A 22,984-nucleotide genomic window follows, 5' to 3' on the forward strand; every position below is an offset into this window, starting at 1 on the left:
GAAAAACGGACCGCAAAACACTGAAAAAGCCATACGGTCGTGTGAAAGAGGCCTAAGACAGCGATGGCTGGTGCGATCCAACACTGATGTACCTTGATCTTGGAGTTCACATCTCTCTGGAAGATGTTCTGGACTCTTTTTGGTTACAATTTGTTTTATCCGCCTCTTCAATTTTCCTCCTGCGGCCATGTCCAAGTCCTGTAGACCTTAAACTTCTGAATAATATGTGCAACTGTACAGATAGGACCCTCAGGTTATTTGGAGATGGTCTTAGAGCCTTCACCTTTAACATGCTTGTGTACAATTTTCTTTCTCATCTCCTGAGACAACTCTTAGTTTTTTTTTAGTTCATGTTCAGTGTGGTACACGCCATGATACCAAAGAGTGACTACTTTTAAACCTTTAAATAGGCAGACTGAGTAACTACCAGTTGGAAGACACCTGTGATGCTAATTACCCCTTAGTTTAACATGTCCCTATAGTCAAGTTATTTTATTACTTTTGTCCGTTTCAAGTTATTTCAGTGATCATTGTGGGTTTTTCCTTTCTTTAAAGGGAAAGGTACCAAACAATTTTGTCCACACCAGGAAACGCTCCTAATACATAAATTGATGAATGCCTCTGAACACTTCATGCCATTCAGCTGCATAATCTCTATTGTAAGAAATAAAATGTAATTTTTTTGTGGTACAGCAGGCTGCACTTTTCTATCCAGCATAGTGGATGCACAAGGATACTTTTTGGCATCCATCTGGTCCATAGCCCTCTCCAGACATGCTCAGCTTAGCCATCAGAGCATTCAAGTGTAAACAGACTGGTATCAAACTGGCACTTAGAGGATCCGTCAGCATTATCAACTCTATTAAACCAAGCATACTTCCTGGTAGGGCTCATGATACTGATTAAAACTATACCTTTCTTTTATCTCTATGCTAAACAGCTGCAGAGATATTAGCATTTTTATTCATGTGCACATGAGCAAGTTGGAGCACCAGGGGGCCGGGCTGAATCCTTGGAGCGCTACTTTTGTAATACCACCTGTGCTCTGCACACTCCCCCCTCCGCTTGACTGACAGGGCCTTGACATTAAACAATATTGACTGTCAAAATGTCTTCAGTAGTCGTGTTTCCACCACCTGTAATACACACTGCGCAGTACATAGTGTCCCGCAGGGGCGTTGCTAGAGTCTCAAAGGATCCAGGGCCCAAGCCCCAATGAATATGGCTAAATTCTCTAAGGCTACTTTCACACTTGCGGTAGCTTTCTCCTGCAGGCTGTTCCGGTGGGGTAACAGCCTGCCAGATGCGTGCTACCGCTAGTGCACCGTGCCGCCAGAAGCCTGCTCCGGCCCCATTCAAACATGCCAAGAGGCGGCTGGAATAAAACTGCAGCATGCTGTAGTTTTTTTTCAGCCCAACTCAGCATGTTTGCCATCCTACCCAGGAAGTCGACCCTCCCCCCCACACTGCATTTTGCTGTACTTGCTATACAGCAGCACATACAGTACCTCTCACATCCAGGGCCTCCCAGGTGATGTCTCCTCTGATGTAGATCTTCTCTGTCATCTCCACTCGGTCCAGACAACTTCTCTCAGCCGCCTCGTCTCTGCAGAGTGTGACACACAGACATCTTCGCTTCCTCACTTTTCTATCATCATCCCCAAACCTGGAGTCCTATCAGTGTTCTCCTGCTGCTCGCTGTGCTCCCAATTACCCCCAAATACTATCCTGAAGAAAAAGGAGTGCTGTACAGATAGCAGCCGCCGCCCCGCCCCATAGTAATACTTCTCGTAGTCCCACCAATAGTAATTCCCTTCTAGAATGCCCTCCTTAGTAATACTGCCCCCTACAGTGCCCCCAACAGTGATAATGCTCCCCAAGAGTGTCTCCATTAGTAGAAGAGTAGAAGAGCCCTCCAGTATTAATAATGCCCTCACAGACCCCTCAGTACTAATGAGGCCCCCCATAGTGCGCTTTGTAGAAATAAGGCGGATCTATAAGACCCTCCTTTAGAGCCCCCAGTAGTAATAAGAATGCCTAATGTCCCCTGGATTTATATTCCTCCTCTTAGTGTCCTCACAAATTTCTCAGCCCCTCCACCATACAGTCCCATGTAAATATCACCCCCTGCCCAGTCTCCTCCAACATTGCAGTTCATTAGATTCAATTGTATTGCCGTCCTGAGGATGGCAATACAGTTGTATCTGCCTGGCAGGCAGTATATTCGGGGCCTGGGACAAAACATCAGGGGCCCAGGCCCCAAAAGTTTTAGCCTAGCAACGTCCCTGGTGTCTCGTAACAGCTGATAACTGGCTGAGCAGGCATGTCCTGGCATTTCAAGCCTAGGTCCCCACTGCTCTCCACTACAATCTAGGTAGTGAACAGCAGTGGGGACTGAACGAGCCTCAAAAACATAGTGGCAGGGAGGGAGAATTGGTGAGGGCAAGTATGGCTTCTTTTTTTTTTTTTTTTACCTACAATACTGTGCAAAAGTTTTAAGCAGATGTGGAAAAAAAATTATGCAAAGTAAGAATGTTTTCAAAAATAGAAGTGTTAATAGTTCAAATTTGTATTTATTCTGCAGTAGAACTACGACCTCAAGCATGGTTTTCCAAGACTTTTATACTGATGACCTATCCTCAGGATAGATGATCAGTATCTGATTGGTGGGGGTCCGACACCCAGGAACCCCCACCGATCACTGCTCACCAAGTACAGAATCGTCCATGATAAAGTGGCTGTGCTTGGTAGGGCAGCTCAGCCCCATTCACTTCAATGAGGCGGAGCTGCGCCTAGGCCATGTGACCGATAAATGTGACTGCAAGGCGGCAGCGGGGCCACTACGAGTAGCAGTGCCTTCTCAAACAGTTGATTGTCCTGGGTGTCAACCAATCAGATACCGATTGCCTATCCAGAGGAAAATCCCTTTAAAGATCTTTTACTTCAGGCAGCAACGTGGTCAGTAAAGACCGTGGCATGAGCTCCACTTCTATAACGTTGGGTGAAGGCAGCACACATTCAGCTACTCATGTATGTAATGGCCAAATAGTATTGACCCAAATCTCTGATAATCCAAAGGTATCATCTCTCAAAAGGTACACAAGTATGGTGAAGGTCCATGCATTTTCTAAAGGACAGGCTGATAAAGTAGACGTGCCCATTACAATCCATGGGGATCAGAAAAGGTGTAGCATCTTACCATCCTTCCCTACACACAACAAATGTAGTATCAGCAAAGCAAATCCAGCATGTGGTACTCCCCTACAGGTTTAAAAATGAGAATTTTGCAAACACTGCACAGAAGTGTACCTGAATAGATTTCTTATGCAGAAAATGATGACGAATGATCATTTTCACAGTGTTTGTCTGGAGCCAAGTTATAGAAACCCTGCAGTACAGCAGCAAAGCCACGTGCAGCAACCCTGTCGCCTTACTAAGCAGCCTCCTGCATGTCAGCCTAAGATCCTGCACTGGCAATGAAACTAGCACAGAAGGAACATCCCGCAATGATAGATCACCTTGTCCGCCGCTGCCATGCATATCAACACCATCCCGGGCAACCCCAGAACAGATATTATCTGAGGACACCGTCACTTTCACTGAGCAAGGCTGCTGTGTCTGAACGGCCCGACCCGGAGATGCCTTCAGGGAGGAACCTGCAAGACAGGTCTTTGGGTCCAGGTGGGACTTCAATGGATCCTTGGAAGGAGATCCATTACAATCTGTAGTTATATCACCTGCAACACAAATAAAAGTAGAAAGAAAACACCAGGGTTGCCAACCCAGAAGACTAGCGTTTTCAAAAATTTACTGACATATATTTTCATAACTGTAAAATATATTAAGAAATGTAGATCTAGAAGCATACAGAATAATGAGCTTCACATACAACTGCTTAAAAATTAGACTAATATTTTTATATATTTTTTTCTCCTCCACTGACATGTTGTTTTCTTAATCATCAGTAAATTTTCTGAAGGTTGACAATGGTGGTGTGAACATAGCCTAAAAAGCAACTTAAAAACAACCGCATGCCACTACACATAAGAAAACTATTTGACATACTTGTACCGTTTTTCAGTTGCTGAACCAACGGATTGAGCAGCTTCCCACTTTTCAGCTTGTTTTTGCTGATTCTCCGCCGGCGGCCACTTGGCGGCGCTGCATGAAGGAATCCCACATTAGGGGGCAGAGGTTTACCCAGCCTGATGTAAAGGGTTTCTATCTCTTTCCTCTGCTGCACTTGCAACTCAGAGATTTCTTTCATGTGCCTTATGGGAGAAGAAAAAGAAATGGTAGAAAACATGACAATCCAAGTAATGTACCTCTATATAGTGGAAGTTGCAGGAGAATGAAGAGAAGAGGCATAGCCTGAAGATTTACAAAGTCAGGTTCCCACCCTGTCTTAAAGTAACGATAAATACTGCCTTAACCTGTTCTGATCAGGTCCAACTGACAAGTGCAGCAGAGCTTTATGCCTAAACCCTTTTCAATGACCCTTGGGCCATTTTTCCACTGCTTCATTTGCCAAAAGTTGTTCCTTTAGAGGGTAGAGTCCTGACCACGTTTTCACCACTAGTTAAAGAGGAGATAATCCCAACTAAGACTGGGCCCCCTCTTGCCCTGGGCCTCATAGCAGTCGCATGGTCTGCCGCTATGGTAGTTACGCCCCTGCCTGTCTCCATGAAAATGCAGTGCATATGCAATTAATATCAGATTGGCAGGGGTCTGACTCCCAGCCCCCCCGATCAGCTGTTTGAGGAGGTAGCGGCGGTCACACTGCACAGGCCGTTTAACGCCATGAGAGTCCCTCACAAATTACAGGTGATCACTGGTGGTCTCAGCAAAAGATCAAAAGTGAATTGCCCAAATACCAAATCAGGTATGATTAAAATATCTGAATTATTGATGGATTGAGAAAATGACATATGATCCTACCAAAATTTACTGTATGTACCTCTACAGAAAATAAAATGTACTAATAAACCAATACGTAAAGCTATTCTGGTTATCTGAGTTGAGCTGTAGGAATTCTGAGTGGGATGTTGAGAATCGTAGGAAAGTCAGACAAATAAAACAAAAGCAAAAAGTAATCTGCAAATACCACAAACACAACAAGTAAGAAAAACTTATACGTGGTCTTAAGCATAATTATATAAGTTGTTACACAATGACTAATGCATGCAGAAGAGATGCTCTGACTCATATGCAATTACCCTACACTGCCAAGAACATTAAAAGTTTAGTGAAGTGTACAGTAAAGGAATTCATCTTATAGACATTCAGCCAATATAAAGGCATTTACAAGGGACAGAAAAATCAGTGACTGCTCAGTGCCAAGGACGGCTTAAAGCTCCTTTACTGGCCTAATGATCAGGCAATTACAGGAAAGTGTTCCTAGGAACGTTCGCCTGATGAGTGAGACAGAAGTGAACGGCGCAGGCGCAGGATTTCGCCAACGATGCAGGGAACAGTGGCATCAATCAAGAGGAGCTGGGCAGGCACAACACTGGACCTGGGCGGGATAATGGGTGAGTGGACGGAGCCTCTAGGTGCCGATTTTACGCCCACATAGCACCTAGAGGCTCATTAGCATATAATACCGGTAGGTACTTTTTTAACAAAAACAGCTGCAGGGACTAATGTTAGAAACATACTGTCAGTCAGCTACATAACAGTATTTCTGGTGGTAGAAACCATTTAAACAAAAGGCCATTTTCTGATGACACAATCCCTTTAAATATATTTCCAGGTTAGACCACTTTCACATGGCAGTTCCCTTATTTTGTATCAGTATTTGTAAGCCAAATTCCGGAGTAGCTCCAAAACATAAAAGGAGGTACTTTTCTTTTCCCATGTAAGCTCCATTTTTGGTTTTGCCTTATAAATACTAATGCAAAATAAGGAGGAGGACCTGTCACATCCTCCAACAATGACAGCTCCAACTACCAGCACCGATTTATCTAGAATAGGGGGCTTAGAAGAACTGATTCTTGGAAGTGGAGGCTACAGCCGGGTAAAGGCAGCTGTCATTGTTGGGGGCAATGACAAGTCTTCTTTAAATGAGCTGAAGATAACCCACTCAAAGAGAAGTTTGCCAATGGTGATACATACTTTTCTCTGAGATTCTGTAGCTCCTTCTTCATGTCAGCATCTTCAAACTCAGAATCATTATCACTGCTCATATAGGAAGACTGCGAATGAAAAGACGTTACATTTATTGAGGGGATTTTCATGGCCTGGCCTGTAGGAGAATCGGGGCTTTGCATACTGGCCTTTCGATGCAAAAAAGCAGCAGCTTTCTTCATGAAGTCATTACTGGCCCCTTTGCTTGGGGTGGAAGGGGCATCTTTGGGTTTTGGTGGAAGGAATTCATCCCCTGAATCACTAGACACATGTCCACAGAAGAGAGAGTTTATAGGTGAGGAGGTGTGAGCTCGTGGTACTGAGGTCCTGACTGGTTGTGGTGGAAGCTTATCCAGATAAACATCTGGCGGTGCAGAAAACCTCAGGTAACTTGGAGAGGTTATGGTTACCTCATCTTTCAGTACTCATCACAGAAATCTCCAATGGTTTTAGACTTGTTAGCATGTGATCTCTTTTTGGGAGATCTGTCTGTGGCACTTTCCTCTTTTAAATCCTGCTCTCCAGAGTCACGTCCTCGTGCTTGACCTGATGACTGATCCATTCAAGTGAAACAAAACAAGACATCTGATAAGAATACAGCAATTTTAACAAACCAATAAAGTGCACATATAGCTATAGAACATCTATGTTCGAGTAGCTTCCTCTACATTTTTTTGTTTGGTGCTTATTCCACAGATTAGGTACCTCTGCCTTGCTGCCCTGAAATCTCAATTGGTGCTGCTAGGAAATTTTTAATAGATGGGTGTTACCTCTATTGAACTTTACCGCACCTTTGTATAATCCATTCCAAAGCCTTGGAGTTCAGTTCTTTCAGATTATGGGGGGGAAGGCACATCTAATGAAGCTTTCGATGTCCAAATGCTATAGAGGTCCTGTCGATAAAATGGCTGCTGATGGAGGGTCATCTGACCAGGAAAATCACTCAGTTTCCGCCATTAAAATAGACCACGCCTGCACTAAACTCTCCACATTGCAAGTACAGAGGATAGATGTGGTGCATTTGAGGGAAGAAGGCTAAGTGATGTGTCTGAAGTTATTTTTGCTTGGTCACATGACCATCCATCAGCAGCCATCTTATGGGCAGGTCTCCTGTGAAGATTTGCCCAACAAGGGGACAGGACTTATGAAATATAGCAAACGGCACAGAATATTAAAGTCTATTTTAGTAAGTGTCAGTCATCTTACAGACATTGGTCAAAAAAGTAGCCAGAAAGTGGCCAACCCCTTTAACACACATTACGTTGAAAAACCGGAAATTGTGAAATTACTCTAACTGTGCAAATCTACTCCTGATCATAAATGGTTGGAGATTACATTCTCTGACAGGCAACCACAAATGTGCTAAATTTATTAAGAAGTGTGTGCCCGTGGGTATATGCTGGTAATGGTTGATGACTGCTCTACATGTGAATAAGGTATGGGTGCATGGGAAGTTGGTTTTTGAATACTAATACTATATGGACGTATAGGTGATTGGGAGTTGATGCTAGATGTTAATGTAAGAGTTATTAATACGGTGCCGGCGCGCCAGGAGTGGAGCTGAAGAGAAGCTACCATAATTATGTCCTGCTCTTATAGGGTCTGGGTGGGGGGTGGGATTGTAGGGTTACTTGTTGATGGGTGGTTACGGGTTTACGTTAAAGATGCATATTCTACATGATTCTATGCATAGATATCTGCAATGTCTTTTGTAGTCATGTGTTGTGTATTGTATATACTATATACACTGCTCAAAAAAATAAAGGGAACACTTAACACAATGTAACTCCAAGTCAATCACACTTCTGTGAAATCAAACTGTCCACTTAGGAAGCAACACTGAGTGACAATCAATTTCACATGCTGTTGTGTAAATGGGATAGACAACAGGTGGACATTATAGGCAATTAGCAAGACACCCCCAATAAAGGAGTGGTTCTGCAGGTGGTGATCACAGACCACTTCTCAGTTCCTATGCTTCCTGGTTGATGTTTTGGTCACTTTCGAATGCTGGCGGTGCTTTCACTCTAGTGGTAGCATGAGACGGAGTCTACAACCCACACAAGTGGCTCAGAGATAGTGCAGCTTATCCAGGATGGCACATCAATGCGAGCTGTGGCAAGAAGGTTTGCTGTGTGTCAGCGTAGTGTCCAGAGCATGGAGGCGCTACCAGGAGACAAGCCAGTACATCAGGAGACGTGGAGGAGGCCGTAGGAGGGCAACAACCCAGCAGCAGGACCGCTACCTCCGCCTTTGTGCAAGGAGGAACAGGAGGAGCACTGCCAGAGCCCTGCAAAATGACCTCCAGCAGGCCACAAATGTGCAATGTGTCTGCTCAAACGGTCAGAACAGACTCCATGAGGGTGATATGAGGGCCCGACGTCCACAGGTGGGGGTGTGCTTACAGCCCAACACCGTGCAGGACGTTTGGCATTTGCAAGAGAACACCAAGATTGGAAAATTCGCCACTGGCGCCCTGTGCTCTTCACAGATGAAAGCAGGTTCACAATGAGCACATGTGACAGACGTGACAGAGTCTGGAGACGCCGTGGAGAACGTTCTGCTGCCTGCAACATCCTCCAGCATGACCGGTTTGGCATTGGGTCAGTAATGGTGTGGGGTGGCATTTCTTGGAGGGCCGCACAGCCCTCCATGTGCTCGCCAGAGGTAGCCTGACTGCATTAGGTACCGAGATGAGATCCTCAGACCCCTTGTGAGACCATATGCTGGTGCTGTTGGCCCTGGGTTCCTCCTAATGCAAGACAATGCTAGACCTCATGTGGCTGGAGTGTGTCAGCAGTTCCTGCAAGACGAAGTCATTGATGCTATGGTCTGGCCCGCCCGTCCCCCCAGACCTGAATCCAATTGAGCACATCTGGGACATCATGTCTCACTCTATCCACCAACGTCACGTTGCACCACAGACTGTCCAGGAGTTGGCAGATGCTTTAGTCCAGGTCTGGGAGGAGATCCCTCAGGAGACCGTCCGCCACCTCATCAGGAGCATGCACAGGCGTTGTAGGGAGGTCATACAGGCACGTGGAGGCCACACACACTACTGAGCCTCATTTTGACTTGTTTTAAGGGACATTAAATCAAAGTTGGATCAGCCTGTAGTGTGTTTTTCCACTTTAATTTTGAGTGTGACCTCCAAATCCAGACCTCCATGAGTTGAAAATTTGATTTCCATTTTTTTATTTTTGTGATTTTGTTGTCAGCACATTCAACTATGTAAAGAACAAAGTATTTCATAAGAATATTTAATTAATTCAGATCTAGGATATGTTATTTTTGTGTTCCCTTTATTTTTTTTGAGCAGTGTATGACTGATACTATACATGCCTATTATCTGTAAACAATGTCTTATTGCTGCTTAACCCCTAAGGACATAGGACGTACCCGGTACGTCCTAACTTTAAATAGGCATTCCGGCTCCCGGGTGTTAATCGGAACGGGATTTCGGCTGAAATCATTCAGCCGGCATCCTGTCACAACGCCAGGGGGGGTCATGTGACCCCCCCCGTGTCGGCGATCGCAGCAAACGCAGGTCAATTCAGGACCTGCGGTTTGCTGCGCTTTTTGCAGTTTCTGATCCCCGCGGTCCCTGATCACGGGGGATCAGAAACTTTAGAGTGCCTAAAATCAATATTTTTCACCCCCCCCTGCACCCCTGCACGATTTGATGCCGGCGGGTGGTGCGGGGGGGGGGGGGGGGGGGGGGGTCGCATGCGGTGGGGGCGTTGCGGGAGGCGGGCGGTGTGGCAGGCGGGAGTCGCGATCCCCGCCCGCCTCCCATGAACGATCGTTGGCTTCTAGTGGGTATACCAGGCTGCCAGCACATTGCTGGCACCCTGGTATAAACGTCTGACATCTGTGCAGATGTCAGCCGTTTAACCCTTTCCATACCGCGGTCTGTACGTACCGCTGTATGGAAAAAGTTAACTGTCATCGGTCAGGGAGCTCCCTCCCTCTCCATCGGGGGGCTGCTGTGCCTTTGCAGCCCCCCGAGGGAGAGAGCCCCCCGACAGCCCCCCTCAGCCCTGTGCTTACCCTTCCCCGTCTGCGAAGTTCTGAGCAGACGGGGAAGGTTCCCATGGCAACAGGACGCCTGCTCATGGTGCTGAACAGATCTATGCTAAAAGCATAGATCTGTTCAGTGTAAGTAAAATACAGTACAGTGCAATATATATTGTACTGTACTGTATTATACAGACATCAGACCCACTGGATCTTCAAGAACCAAGTGGGTCTGGGTCCAAAAAGAAAATTTAAAAAAAAAAAGTGAAAAAAGTTAAAATTAAAAGAATAAAATACACTACACATTAGGTATCGCCGCGTCCGTAACGACCTGATCTATAAAACGGTCATGTTACTTTCCACGCATGGTGAACGCCATAAAAATAAAAAAACTGAGAAAATTTAAATTTTGCCCACCTTACTTCCCAAAAAAGGTAATAAAAGTACGCCAAAATAGTACCAAACAGTCATCTCATCCCGCAAAAAATGAGACCCTACTCAAGATAATCGCCCAAAAAACTATGGAGACACTAAAAACATTTTTTTTTTTTTAAATGAAGTTATTGTATAAAACTTACATAAATAAAAAAAATTGTATACATATTAGGTATCGCCGCATCAGTGACAACCTGCTCTATAAAATTACCACATGATCTAACCTGTCAGATGAATGTTGTAAATAACAAAAAAAAAAAAAAAAAAACGTGCAAAAAAGCTATTTCTTGTTACCTTGCCGCACAAAAGTGTAATATAGAGCAACCAAAAATCATATGTACCCTAAACTAGTACCAACAAAACTACCACCCTATCCCTTAGTTTCTAAAATGGAGTCACTTTTTTGGAGTTTCTACTCTAGGGGTGCATCAGGGGGTCTTCAAATGGGACATGGTGTAAAAAAAAAAAAAAAAAAAACAGTCCAGCAAAACCTTCCAAAAACTGTATGGCATTCCTTTCCTTCTGCGCCCTGCCGTGTGCCCGTACAGCGGTTTACGACCACATATGGGGTGTTTCTGTAAACTACAGAATCAGGGCCATAAATAATGTTTTGTTTGGCTGTTAACCCTTGCTTTGTAACTGGAAAAAAAAAATATTAAAATGGAAAATCTGCCAAAAATGTGAAATTTTGAAATTGTGTCTCTATTTTCCATTAAATCTTGTGCAACACCTAAAGGGTTAACAAAGTTTGTAAAGTCAGTTTTGAATACTTTGAGGGGTGTAGTTTCTTAGATGGGGTCACTTTTATGGAGTTTCTACTCTAGGGGTGCATCAGGGGGCTTCACAAATGGGACATGGTGTAAAATAAACTAGTCCATAAAAATCTGCCTTCCAAAAACCAAACGGCGCACCTTTCACTCTGCGCCCCGCTGTGTGGCCGTACAGTAGTTTACGGCCACATATTGGGTGTTTCTGTAAACGGCAGAGTCAGGGCAATAAAGATACAATCTTGTTTGGCTGTTAACCCTTGCTTTGTTAGAGGAAAAAATGGGTTAAAATGAAAAATTAGACAAAAAAATGAAATTCTCAAATTTCCTCCCCATTTGCCCAATAACTCTTGTGCAACACCTAAAGGGTTAATGTATGCAAAATCAGTTTTGAATACCTTGAGGGGTGTTGTAGTTTCTTAGATGGGGTCATTTTTGGGTGGTTTCTATTATGTAAGCCTCGCAAATCGACTTCAGACCTGAACTGGTCCCTAAAAATTGAGTTTTTGTAAATTTCTGAAAAATTTCAAGATTTGCTTCTAAACTTCTAAGCCTTATAACATCCCCAAAAAATAAAATATCATTCCCCAAATAATTCAAACATGAAGTAGACATATGGGGAATGTAAAGTCATCACAATTTTTTGGGGTATTACTATGTATTACAGAAGTAGAGAAACTGAAACTTTTAAATTTGCAAATTTTTCCAAAATTTTGGTAAATTAGGTATTTTTTTGTGCAAAAAAAAGAATTTTTTTGGTTTCATTTTACCAGTGTCATGAAGTACAATATGTGACGAAAAAACAATCTCAGAATGGCCTGGATAAGTCAAAGCGTTTTAAAGTTATTAGCACTTAAAGTGACACTGGTCAGATTTCCAAAAAATGGCCTGGTCCTTAAGGTGAAAATGAGCCAGGTCCCTAAGGGGTTAAAAAAAAAAAAGACAAAAAACTGATAATAAAGATTTATCCGATTAAAAAAAAGAAGTGTGTGCCCATTAATAAATCTGTTGCAATCCACTCAATATTTTTAAAGAGACTGGCACACGAAACCTCAGTTTTAATAAACGTGTGTCACCAGTGCTTGGGCTCCTAAATTTTTACTAAAAGTCATAGTCCAGTATAGGTGAGCCGTGGATGAACTGAGGTTTTGTTGACTGCCTGAAGTTGTTCTCCCACAAATATGAGATCACAACAGCAGCAGGACCCAGTGCAAGTCACCTGCCAAGTTGAACCAGTTTATAAAGTGAAGTCTACAAAATGTTTGATAGGGGTTTTCCAGGATTTTTAAATTCAGTACCACACGTTACAAAGGTGATTGGCTTCAACCATCACGTCACTGCTGGGTCATGGGCCGCTTGTGGACACGTCACCACTGAGGCAAGTCATTGTCTTCAATAAAAGCGCGTGACCCCTGTCTACAGCCTGAAACGGTAAGTAAACAAGTCAGGGACCGGAAGATCGCTGAACAGAGTGTCGGGATTTAAATGGGATGTTCAGAGTTAAAGGGTCAGGTAAAACTCTAATACTAGTGCAATCCCTTAGACAAATTTTAGCACTGTTTCTCATCCTAGATAATATATCTTTAAATTTTCAGTACAATCAAAGTGATTGACTGAATGAAAAAAACAAAACGATAAAACCTAAATTTTCCCAAGCTTTATTAAAGCAAATCTTTCTGTAACAAGTCCCTCACCACTGATCAAATATCTGACAGCCTGTCAAAACAGTAATGTCAGCAAAGGTAAAGTGGCCTTCTGAACCGTGAACTCCCCACGGACAATGGTAACACAGACTTTCGCACCAACATCATTGTAATATTTAGCGATCACACAAGGGAAGTCTGTCTAGCTGCAGCTAAAGTGAAAGTCTATTGACAGTTCTCTGGGGTAAAAATTGGAAATTACTTGTTAATTAATCTAATGATACCAAATGCAGTAACTGCCCTTGTAGGACATAACACGCACAGAAAGCATCTGGACAGGAAAGGACACATTTATAATGAATGTCTATCAGTTTCATTAGAAAATGCCCGCATTATTACGAGCCGGGATTTTCTCTGCCTGGATCCAAGCAGAGAAGCTAAATTGCTTTTCAATCCTGTCGTCATTAGGAGCTGGACTACAAACCCATACGAGAGGTAACAATTTATTGCAGCTCCATGTCCTTCAGCGCCGAGCTTTCTGCAGAGACTGATCTCCATGGAATTCTCCACCGTAATGAAAACAATATGTCCTGATCTTATTGCTTTTAGCGTTTATTTCAGAATTCCAATATGATAAAAAATAAAATAAAATAATACACTGGTATACAAACCAGAGACCATCATTGTAAGGCCACATGAATACTGTGAAGACGTTAAAATAAGTTTGTCTGATGTTCTTTATTGGCATTGGATTCTTAGTGAGTGATTGGTCACGGGAAACAACTCCCTATAGACTTCATCAGAAGACCGTTCATAGCAGTCTTTATTGAATGGAATGCCATAATCCTGGCTGCTGTAAATGGTAACAGTTTAAACAGGCCACTTTGTATCTTCTGTATTAGTGCCACAGCAACCCTAATGGTGTACTCTGCTTGATGAAAGGATCGAAACGCATTTCCTTCTAGCACCAATAAAGTTTCTATACTTGCCTCTACTCTCCTAGAGTCATGTATAATCTGCAGCACCACGTTCAATTCCAGTGTTTCTTCTCCTGCGATAGAACCCTACTATGTTCTAAGTAGTGTCACACTGGGGTGTTTAGGGTTCACCAGCTATTCAGGGGTGGAAGGAACTACATAGCTCCATCTGTTGTGTAGTGGCTAGCACTGGTAACTACAGCACTGTTCCCGCTGACGTGAATGGGAGCAGACAGAGATATGTAGCTTTGGGGGCCAATTTCAGGGAGCTACTCAAACAGCTGAATGGCAGTGGTGCAGGGTGTTGGAACCCCACAGATCACATATTGATGGCCTATAACCGAGGATAGGTCATCAATATTAAGATTCCAGAAAACCCCTTTGACCATACATGTTAGGTGTACATTGGTCAGGCCCACTTATTTTAGCAAGAACCACTGACCATCTAATGTGAATGGAGGTGTCCTGACCCTGACAGAAGGAAAGAAGGCCAGGGTTGAACAGGCTGAAATCATCCTCTGTTCTCATGAGAGATAAGCTGCTGCAGGTTCTGCAGCAGCCCAATTCCTTCTTCTGAGAACACATGCATGCTTGGTTTGATGTAGTCAGGGGGCATATCTGTTCACCTTTAGCTGGTCATACAGCTTAGACATTAGATATATAATGGGGCCTAGCCTAGCATCCCCCTGGTAGGAAAGATCAGACATTTCGTATTTACAGCATTCTGCAAATAAGTTCAGAGCAGAGAGAAATAGCTGTTGGTAAACATTTACCTGTGATGACCAGCTTTAGAAATAATTTTGCAGTTTTAGGTTTGACAGTGTAGATGTCATACAGTTAGTTATTAAAGGTCAGACAATAAATCCTAACCGCAATGAGATGATATTACGTAGTTGATAAATCCAGCCATAAATAGAAGTGCTCTTCCTCTGGCCTGGCATTCATGTCGTTCTAGCAATAATTCCATTGGATTTGGTGTTGGAGGAGGCTGAAGATCTCAAGATTTCATATGAGCACTCAAAGAAATGATTTAAAATGCCCGCCCGCAACCTGTCCTACAATGTGAGTTGAACTGGTTGCTTTTAGAATACCCCAGACTCAGGGGTACTAGTGAGAGATTGTGAAACAGCTATTTCTGCATAATGTATGTACTTAAACTGTCATTTGACATTCCAGGCACTAGAGGCCACTGTTTTGCAGCTACACCCAGCACACTCTGAGATTTGAATATGCAAAACAGATGACGACTCATGCTGCTGCCTGTGAGTGAACCAGGAAGTGTGTTGATCTGGCATGGTGGTGGAAGGTTTGTGCTGTGAGGGACTGAATCCGATTCCATCCTGGCTTGCAGATGTGTGGCAGTTTAATGGACACTCAGAAGGAGGAGGAGTAGCTGTTATACCCTGACTGAATCTAGCTCTTCTGAAAGAGAGGTTGTCCCAGGAAGACCAGTTCAGTGTGTGGACAGAAGGCCTCATCAAGCAAGGCCGCACGGTTGCCAAAGAGGTTGGTGGCCATCCCTGGCATCCCTCGGGCCCAGAACGGACGCAGGTCAGTACACCTGGTTACTGAATGTTACATTGTGTGGCGCCTGAAGATACAGAGACTAGCCTAGGCCTAGCATATAGGTAGTTAGGATAGATTGTTTTGCTAGGCTGTACTGTACTGGACTGCAGCGCAGTCATTGACTTGCAGGCTCTGCTGCGTTTGCCATCGGCTAGGGGTGTCCTCTGTAGCGGCACAGCACGACTTGCAGGCTCTGCCGTGTCCGCCATCGGCTAGGCCTGCCCAGTGGGCAGGGACATTGACTGTGGGTCCGGGGATATAGCGTTTTCTATGCATGTTTGTATTGTTCTTATGTTATCACTCGTCTAAGTAAAGTTTCTGTTCTTGCATAGTAAGCTGGTGTCAGTGTCACTTTCCTTGTCTGTGACTTCACTGTATTCTGGGGAGCCCACCCCGGTACACGGCTTACACTAGAATTGTAGAGTTATGTTATATATTATGTATTTTAAATGTGCTTGGCTGTAACAATCCAGTTAAGGATGTGGATGGCAATAGTTCGCAAGGAACATGGCTAACCACCCTCTCAGTAGGAGTAGGCTGGTCCTACTTCTTGCCAGGAGAGCGGAAGCACACTGCAGGGCTCCTGTTGCCAAGAAGGATTCTCCAGAGAGAACAACCAGCAATTATCATCAAGTAAATACTAAACAGCTACAACCAGCATTAAAAGACACTGCTATGAGGTGAGGAACTATGGTTAAGACACTCCTCACCGAGACTACTACTAGGCCAGTTCAATACACGTGCTAAACTGCAGCCAACCAACCTTCCTCCATACTTCCTTACTGGTGCCAGATAACTACACTTGAACGTATTTGAAGTTGTACATTCCATTTAGTAAAAGACTATTACATTTAATTCTGGCCTTATTCTTCAATACCACATTTCCACAGGACCAATTCTCAAGGAGCACAGTGAGGGAATACACTGCAACAAAACTTCATCAGGGCCATTCTCTGTACATACTCCAGGGCTTGCTGCAATTGCAGAGCTGCCTTGGGAGTGGGGAGTTGGTTAGGCAGGGCTTCACTACACAATACACTCTGGCACTTGCCTATACTATATATTGGTGAGCGTTCCTGTCAGGCTGCTCAGCCATGATGACAGTCAGAATCACATTTTTACAATCTATCGTAGGGCAATGTAGTGTTTAGGGAGACCCCCCGCCAGCTCACCTCCCACTAGGCAGCTCTTCAAGTGGTAGCAACCAGTCCTGCTCACAGTCTACAACAAGTTGATGGTGACCATTTTAAATCATTCCAGAGAACCCCTTTAAAAGGTTTATCAAAGCTGTGCCGCCTCTTAATTTGCCATGAAATCACAAGATGCTTTCATATGGTCCTCAAGCGAGAACAGTCAGCACGTCTGCTGGTTTGTGGGCTGTCCACAAGCTCATCAATACTTATGAATATTTATACCTAGCCTAAGGATAGCTAAGTTCAAACATAGAAAAGAAGTAGTTATCAGGTTGTCTGAGATTAGTAAAAAGGACCTGTTTTTCTGTCCCAGAAGTGCCACTCTTGTGCATGGGCTGTGTCTGGTATTGCAGCAAATGTAATTGAACTGCAATAACAGAGTCTATGGATAAGAGGGGCCGTTTGTGTTCTCAATAAAATACTTGGGCTATTTGGAGGAAAGGGGGAGCACCATAGGGCAAGTAATGTTCAGTCGGATATGTGCTATCAAAAGTGTTTGGAGAAAGAAATAACGGTCCCACTGCAGCCATGTACTTTTACCCTACTGCTAGGAGCCCACCTACTCTGGTGTAGTACAAGATGGACTTCATTGGTGCAAATGAACATTTCAGATACTCAAAATTTGCCTCTGTCCTTAGACCACCTTTTTCTAATACTTCTATCATCCTTTCAAGAAACCATGTAAACATATCTGTGCATACACATCACATATGTAGGTACCTAAATGAACCAGTAGACATTTAAAGTACAATATTGTATGACAAAATGAACTTACCCTCCGATTTGATAAATCACAAGCAATATCACCACCATTTTGTACCAGCAGATTTATCGGTTCTCCATTGAGGTCTAGGTTTAGGGGTTGGGAGCTGATCACCTCCGGTGGGTTTTCCGGTGTTCCAGCAGTCACGTTAGCTGGAGCATACTCTTGGTACAGTAAAGTACGAAGCTTCTCATCTAAAGTTTTAATTGTGTCATCAGTAAACTCCACTCTAGGTGGACCTTCTCCATCAGACTCTATACCCGACTGCTGGACATTTGAGTTCACCACTGGCAGAGCTAAACCTTGGGCCTTGTGACTGTAAGGACAGGTTGCAATGCTGGAGATATTTCTGGAATGGCATGCAATTGATCAGTTCTGGGACACCCGGAACAGCTGAACCAGCAATTGGACTTGACCTGGACTACAATAGGTGAATCACTATCTGAATCATACAAACCTTGCCGCTCAGGCTTAAGATCAAGAACTTTTTCCTGAGGAACTTGCAGCGCATGACCATTGTCATGTTTGCCATGTTCTGTCTGAGCAGTATCATTTGTGTACATCAAACTGCAAGTCTGATCAGATGGTAATATGCACGACTTGTGCTCTGGTTGAGGTACCACAGGTGCCTCTTTTAACAGAAGACCATCAGAGCCTACAGTTTCAGGCTGTGCTTCCATCACTGGTTGTAAAACAGCAGAGGCACCAAAAGATAAAGTATCTCCTTGGAGGAAGGAAAGGGATTCTGGAAGAGTTTGCAGTTCAGATGACGAGACTGTTGATGAGGACTGGGTCATGGAAGCAGGAATTGCTGTAGACTGGTCACATGTATCTGTTAAAAAAGACTGACCCACACCTTGATTAATCTTCTCCTCATTTGAAGGACACTCACGTTGATTATCTTCACAAATCATTTCATCTGCAGGAAATTGAAAGATTAGACAAACCTGTCATCTAGGCACCTGAACACCTCAAACGTCAAGTCCATTTAGTTTTAATGTTTGTAGTGTTGAGCCAGAGGATGGTAAAAGAAATTTCCTGTGGGCAGGGGTGTACACAAAACTCAGAAAACCCCATAGCAAAACTCTGTATGCCCGCCCCAGTGAAATTGTAGCTGAATTTACAATTTTTTTCTAATACGAATAGGAAACTTTCATAAAATTTTTTTTTAAAGTCAAGCTCCTCCGCATCACCCAGTTTACCCGACTTGTGTATAAAAAAGTGAAACTGGTGCTTTATTAATAATAAACTATCTGTTCTGTGAATAATACATTGTATGAGATGCTTCCCCTGACCAAATATTTTATAAAGCTGTCTGCCTGCAGCCACCACTTGGGGGAGCTCAGTACACAGGCATGTATACAGTAACCACTGAATGCAATCACAACAGTAAAAATCTTTGCACTGAGATCCCCCTGGTGGTAGCTGCAGGAAAATGCAGTGGATTTAGGTCAGGAAAAGAAGCAGGAGATCAGTGCCAGGTTCCCCTGGGCTCCATAGCAGTAGCATGGTCTGCTTCCATGGTAGGTAAGCAGCTGTCTGTAAGGTACACTAATTGCCCTCAAGGCTCATTTTGGATGACAGTGTCATCCAGATCAGGCCACAGCTCGTGTGATCTTAGCTCAAGGTAATAAAACAGGTGGTTCAGATGTTACATCCGTAATAGGAGTGGCTATAAAAAACTGTGGCAGATTCAGGGATAGCAGTTACATTAGGGTAGTCTGAAAGCATCCCAATTCTGTATACTCGAGATGCAACTTAAAAAGGACTACTCCATTATAAACTAACCTCATCAAGCAAATTATATCGTAAGCCCTTTTATAATGTCCCTTAGAGGCGAAAAACAAAATAAATCTAAAAAGGATAGTAAAAACCGCGGTCAGAAAACGGTAGATGTAGGTCTAGCAGCGCTCAGCAGACCTCTGTTTATCCAATTACTACCCATTATCTAAATCTACATGTTCTTCAGACTGAATTAGAATGAGAACTTAATAGAAAAAAAATGTCTTGAGTTTCTGAAGGCAATCTAAAGAAACAGACTTATTACCCAGGAAAATATTCCAGAACTTCGTCTGGCTGCCCCGAAGGTTCTGAAACATCATTTTCTTTTGCAATTCATATCTGAAGAGTATATGGAGATGAGGGGATATTTTGCAAAGTGTATTGAAATATATTCAATTTATGCAGCGCTGAAATGTTACCGTGTACAAAATACTTTAGGCTCAAAAATAGTCACTGAACTAGATATTCTAAATGGAGTTGACGGCCATGTTTAATGCCTTTCAGCAACCCTTCCATCTTATTGCTGTGTGCCATATGACAAAAGCAGATACAGGGTAGGGCAGGAGGAAATGGCAGCAGCAGATTCAGCCAGAGCCAAGAAGAGCAGAGGTTCAGATTCATGTTATGGCACCATATTAGATCTGAAAGAAGTGGAATGGGGAGAGGTATGAATAGTGGCCGTTGGGGGGGCGAACATGAGTTTTTCAGTGTCACCCAAATATAATCGCCTCTGCCGTTCTGAAGGTCCTTTTATGCGAGACTATGATTGAGTATGGGTGCTCGTTCTCAATAAGGGTACAGCCAATCACCTGATGAATAAGCAAGCGCTCAAAGCATCGGGTGCTGTGAAACTGCGTAAACAGGATGTACGCCCAGAAAAACAATTGTATGGGGACAAGGGATTGTATGAGTGACTGCTCGTCCCCATACAGCAGAGGCGATTGCCTGCTCATCAGGGGAGAAGGAAGCTGCGGTTACCAAGCAGCAATTATTGGGAGGGAACAGTTTGTTCAGTCGGCCTATGTAAAGGGGCCTATAGGAAAATCATGAAAACATGACCTGTTAGGTCATGTATTAGAGGACTGGTTGTGACAAGGAAAGATTAGTTCGAGAAACCATAATAAATTGTCTTTTTGTTACCTCAATGAGGTCTTAAAGGACATCTTTGTCTTATAGTGCAAAAAATACAGTATTTTATCCTCCTGCCAGGTCATAGAAAACATCTGATAAAAAAACACACAAGAAGTGACAGTAGAGATGCCTCTTCTCTGTAAGGTCTGGTGTGCTGGAAAATCATCAAACACCTGGACCCATCCCGGAACATTAGAACGTAATGATCTCAACTACTACATCAGGGCAGGGGCAGATTGTGCCATAGACCTTACAGGGAAACCTTCCCGGTGGCCCACTGCCCAGGGGGTCACCCGGGCCCTCCTCTCGGCCGGCCAGTGGAAGTTTTTGGGGATGTATTTTATGATGGAGTGTGGTATTTGGCTCTGTTGGGGTGGTATAAACGTGCAACAATATGGTATTGCTGGCCTTGCCTTCCATCAATTTGGACTCCAACTACAAAACAGGGGGCCACTTTTAGTATTTTTTTTTCCAGGGCCATTGTATTTGAATTCCCAGTCGCCACTGCATCAGGGGTAGGACAGCTCTGATATTTACTACTGGAGCCTCTTCTGCTCAATGTATGGCCATCTTACATCCAGGTCACAGGTATAAAACCAATAGAAGTAAAATAATCATTACCTGCACATTCCGCTGTATTTCCTGGTTAGCATTAACTGATGACACTTCTGCAGAACTTGGGCATTCCTTCACTGGACAGATGATAAACCACCTTTTTCCTGTATGCAAAACTGAACAAGAGACAGGCATTGTTTTAAGTAACAACTGTCATGGACATTGTATAAGAAAAAGAGAAAAGTGATGTCAATGTCATACCATTCTGCTGATAAACTGGGGTGCTTACAGGGTGAAGCAGATTTTCCTTTGAAAAAGGGTAAAAACAAATACATTAGAATAAACGCAATAAATCCATAAACTGCAAAAAAAAAAAAACACGGTGCTTATGCTACAATATTCATGGGTACCAACATTGCCCACTCGTGTATACCTAGGCTTCTGTTTGCCCTGTCTCTTCACAACAGTTAAAGGGAAACTCATGGTGATTGATATATAGTTTGCAAGAAAAGATTCTATATAGGTTGTATTTTACTCATTGATATTTCTGCTCTTTCTATCCTTAGGAGTCCAGTGGGCGGTCATATCAGTGACTGACAGATCTCGCTATGCACAGTCATGCAGAAAAGGCCGCCAGTCACTGAGTAGGACCGCCCACTGGACTCCCAAGCATAGAATGAGCAGACAAATAAATGAAGAAAATACAATTTGTACTGAAAAGTTTACCACAAATCTATATAGTCAATCTGCTCATCTCACCCTGCTCTATAACATGCTGAACACAGATAAGACACCATGATCAACATGATAAGATCCCTTTACGTTGGCTATCCACATGAGATACGTGTGGTCGTTTCACTAAGAGCCATCTCTCTCGACACCACCATAGACATGTACTGTACAGAATGGGGTTGAGATAAATAGGCTGCAGCCAGGAAACCCTGGCAAAAGCCCATCTTTCATAGAAACAAAGGATTAGGCATGTTGAGTCCCCCCACACACACATGGGCACCTTTAGAGAACAACCATCTGTATACTGCCTGGTAGGGTTGATCCTGCTCATTATAGGGATACCTGTCTTGTGAAAATCAGTTGCAGCATTCCAGAGGAAAAAAAAAAACATGCACCAAGGAGAGAGGCCTACTTAACATGCACCAAGGAGAGAGGCCTAACTTTTCATGCTAGTCACACTTCTCTGTGCACTGAACCCTCATTTGCATAATGAATAATAAAAAAAAAATTCTAGGGAAAGCCACAACCAATTTTCACGAGACCGGTATATTTGATGAGTAGGATCAACCCTATGAAGCAAAATGCCCGATTTAATAAGAATGGTCTTGGTGACAAGATGCTCTTTAAACGGGAGTATCCCAGCTTTCAAAATCAGTCTTATCTGTCCTTGTAGGGGACGTGTGCAACGTATCAGAAACATAGATTTATTTTGATACTGTCTGAAATACAGATAATTATTTTTATTTGGATGCACTATGGGCAGGGCTGCCCGGCGCCTTCCCTCTCTTGGTTGACCGACAGTTCCAGGTTTCCTTTATCATTGCTTGCAGCTCAAATCTTGACCCAGAGTGATCGGTCTAAGCATGGCACATGCGCAGAACAGCCCTTGCTTCTGGCCCAAGCACGGCAGATTCCCAGAACATCTTTTACTTCTGGCCTAAGGCACATGTGCAGAACTGCCCTTGCTTCGGACCAAAGCACGGCAGATTCCCAGAACATCTTTTACTTCTGGCCTAAGGCACATGTGCAGAACTGCCCTTGCTTCTGGCCTAAGCACGGCACATGCGCAGAACTACCCTTGCTTCTGGCCTAAGCACGGCACATGCGCAGAACAGCCCTTGCTTATGGCCTTGCCTTTACTGTGCATGTGCTAAACTTAAACGGATGAGATTTCAGACCTGGCAGCGATGCAGCTCTCAAATCAACCATAAGGGGGAGGTATTGTGTTTCGATACGGGGTAGCGATGGTGCATAAGCATCTTAATTGGCATCAAAATTAAAAGAACAATTTCTCAGG

General features: G+C 43.6%; 1 protein-coding gene across 1 annotated transcript in view; it reads right to left on the minus strand.

The window, feature by feature from the left end:
• Positions 1-22,984, minus strand: part of WNK2 (WNK lysine deficient protein kinase 2) — a 166,073-nt gene that overhangs the window by 13,767 nt on the left and 129,322 nt on the right. Inside the window, exons 17-25 of the mRNA XM_040408797.1 lie at positions 21,217-21,262; positions 21,022-21,131; positions 18,837-18,912; positions 17,887-18,406; positions 17,500-17,803; positions 6,582-6,679; positions 6,115-6,540; positions 4,066-4,271; positions 3,519-3,737 (exon numbers count right to left, since the gene is read on the minus strand). Of these exons, the coding sequence (XP_040264731.1) occupies positions 3,519-3,737; positions 4,066-4,271; positions 6,115-6,540; positions 6,582-6,679; positions 17,500-17,803; positions 17,887-18,406; positions 18,837-18,912; positions 21,022-21,131; positions 21,217-21,262 (2,005 nt within the window). The remainder of the gene's footprint in view (positions 1-3,518; positions 3,738-4,065; positions 4,272-6,114; positions 6,541-6,581; positions 6,680-17,499; positions 17,804-17,886; positions 18,407-18,836; positions 18,913-21,021; positions 21,132-21,216; positions 21,263-22,984) is intronic.

Source organism: Bufo bufo, chromosome 9 (genome assembly GCF_905171765.1).
Source record: "Bufo bufo chromosome 9, aBufBuf1.1, whole genome shotgun sequence".
NCBI lineage: Eukaryota > Metazoa > Chordata > Amphibia > Anura > Bufonidae > Bufo > Bufo bufo.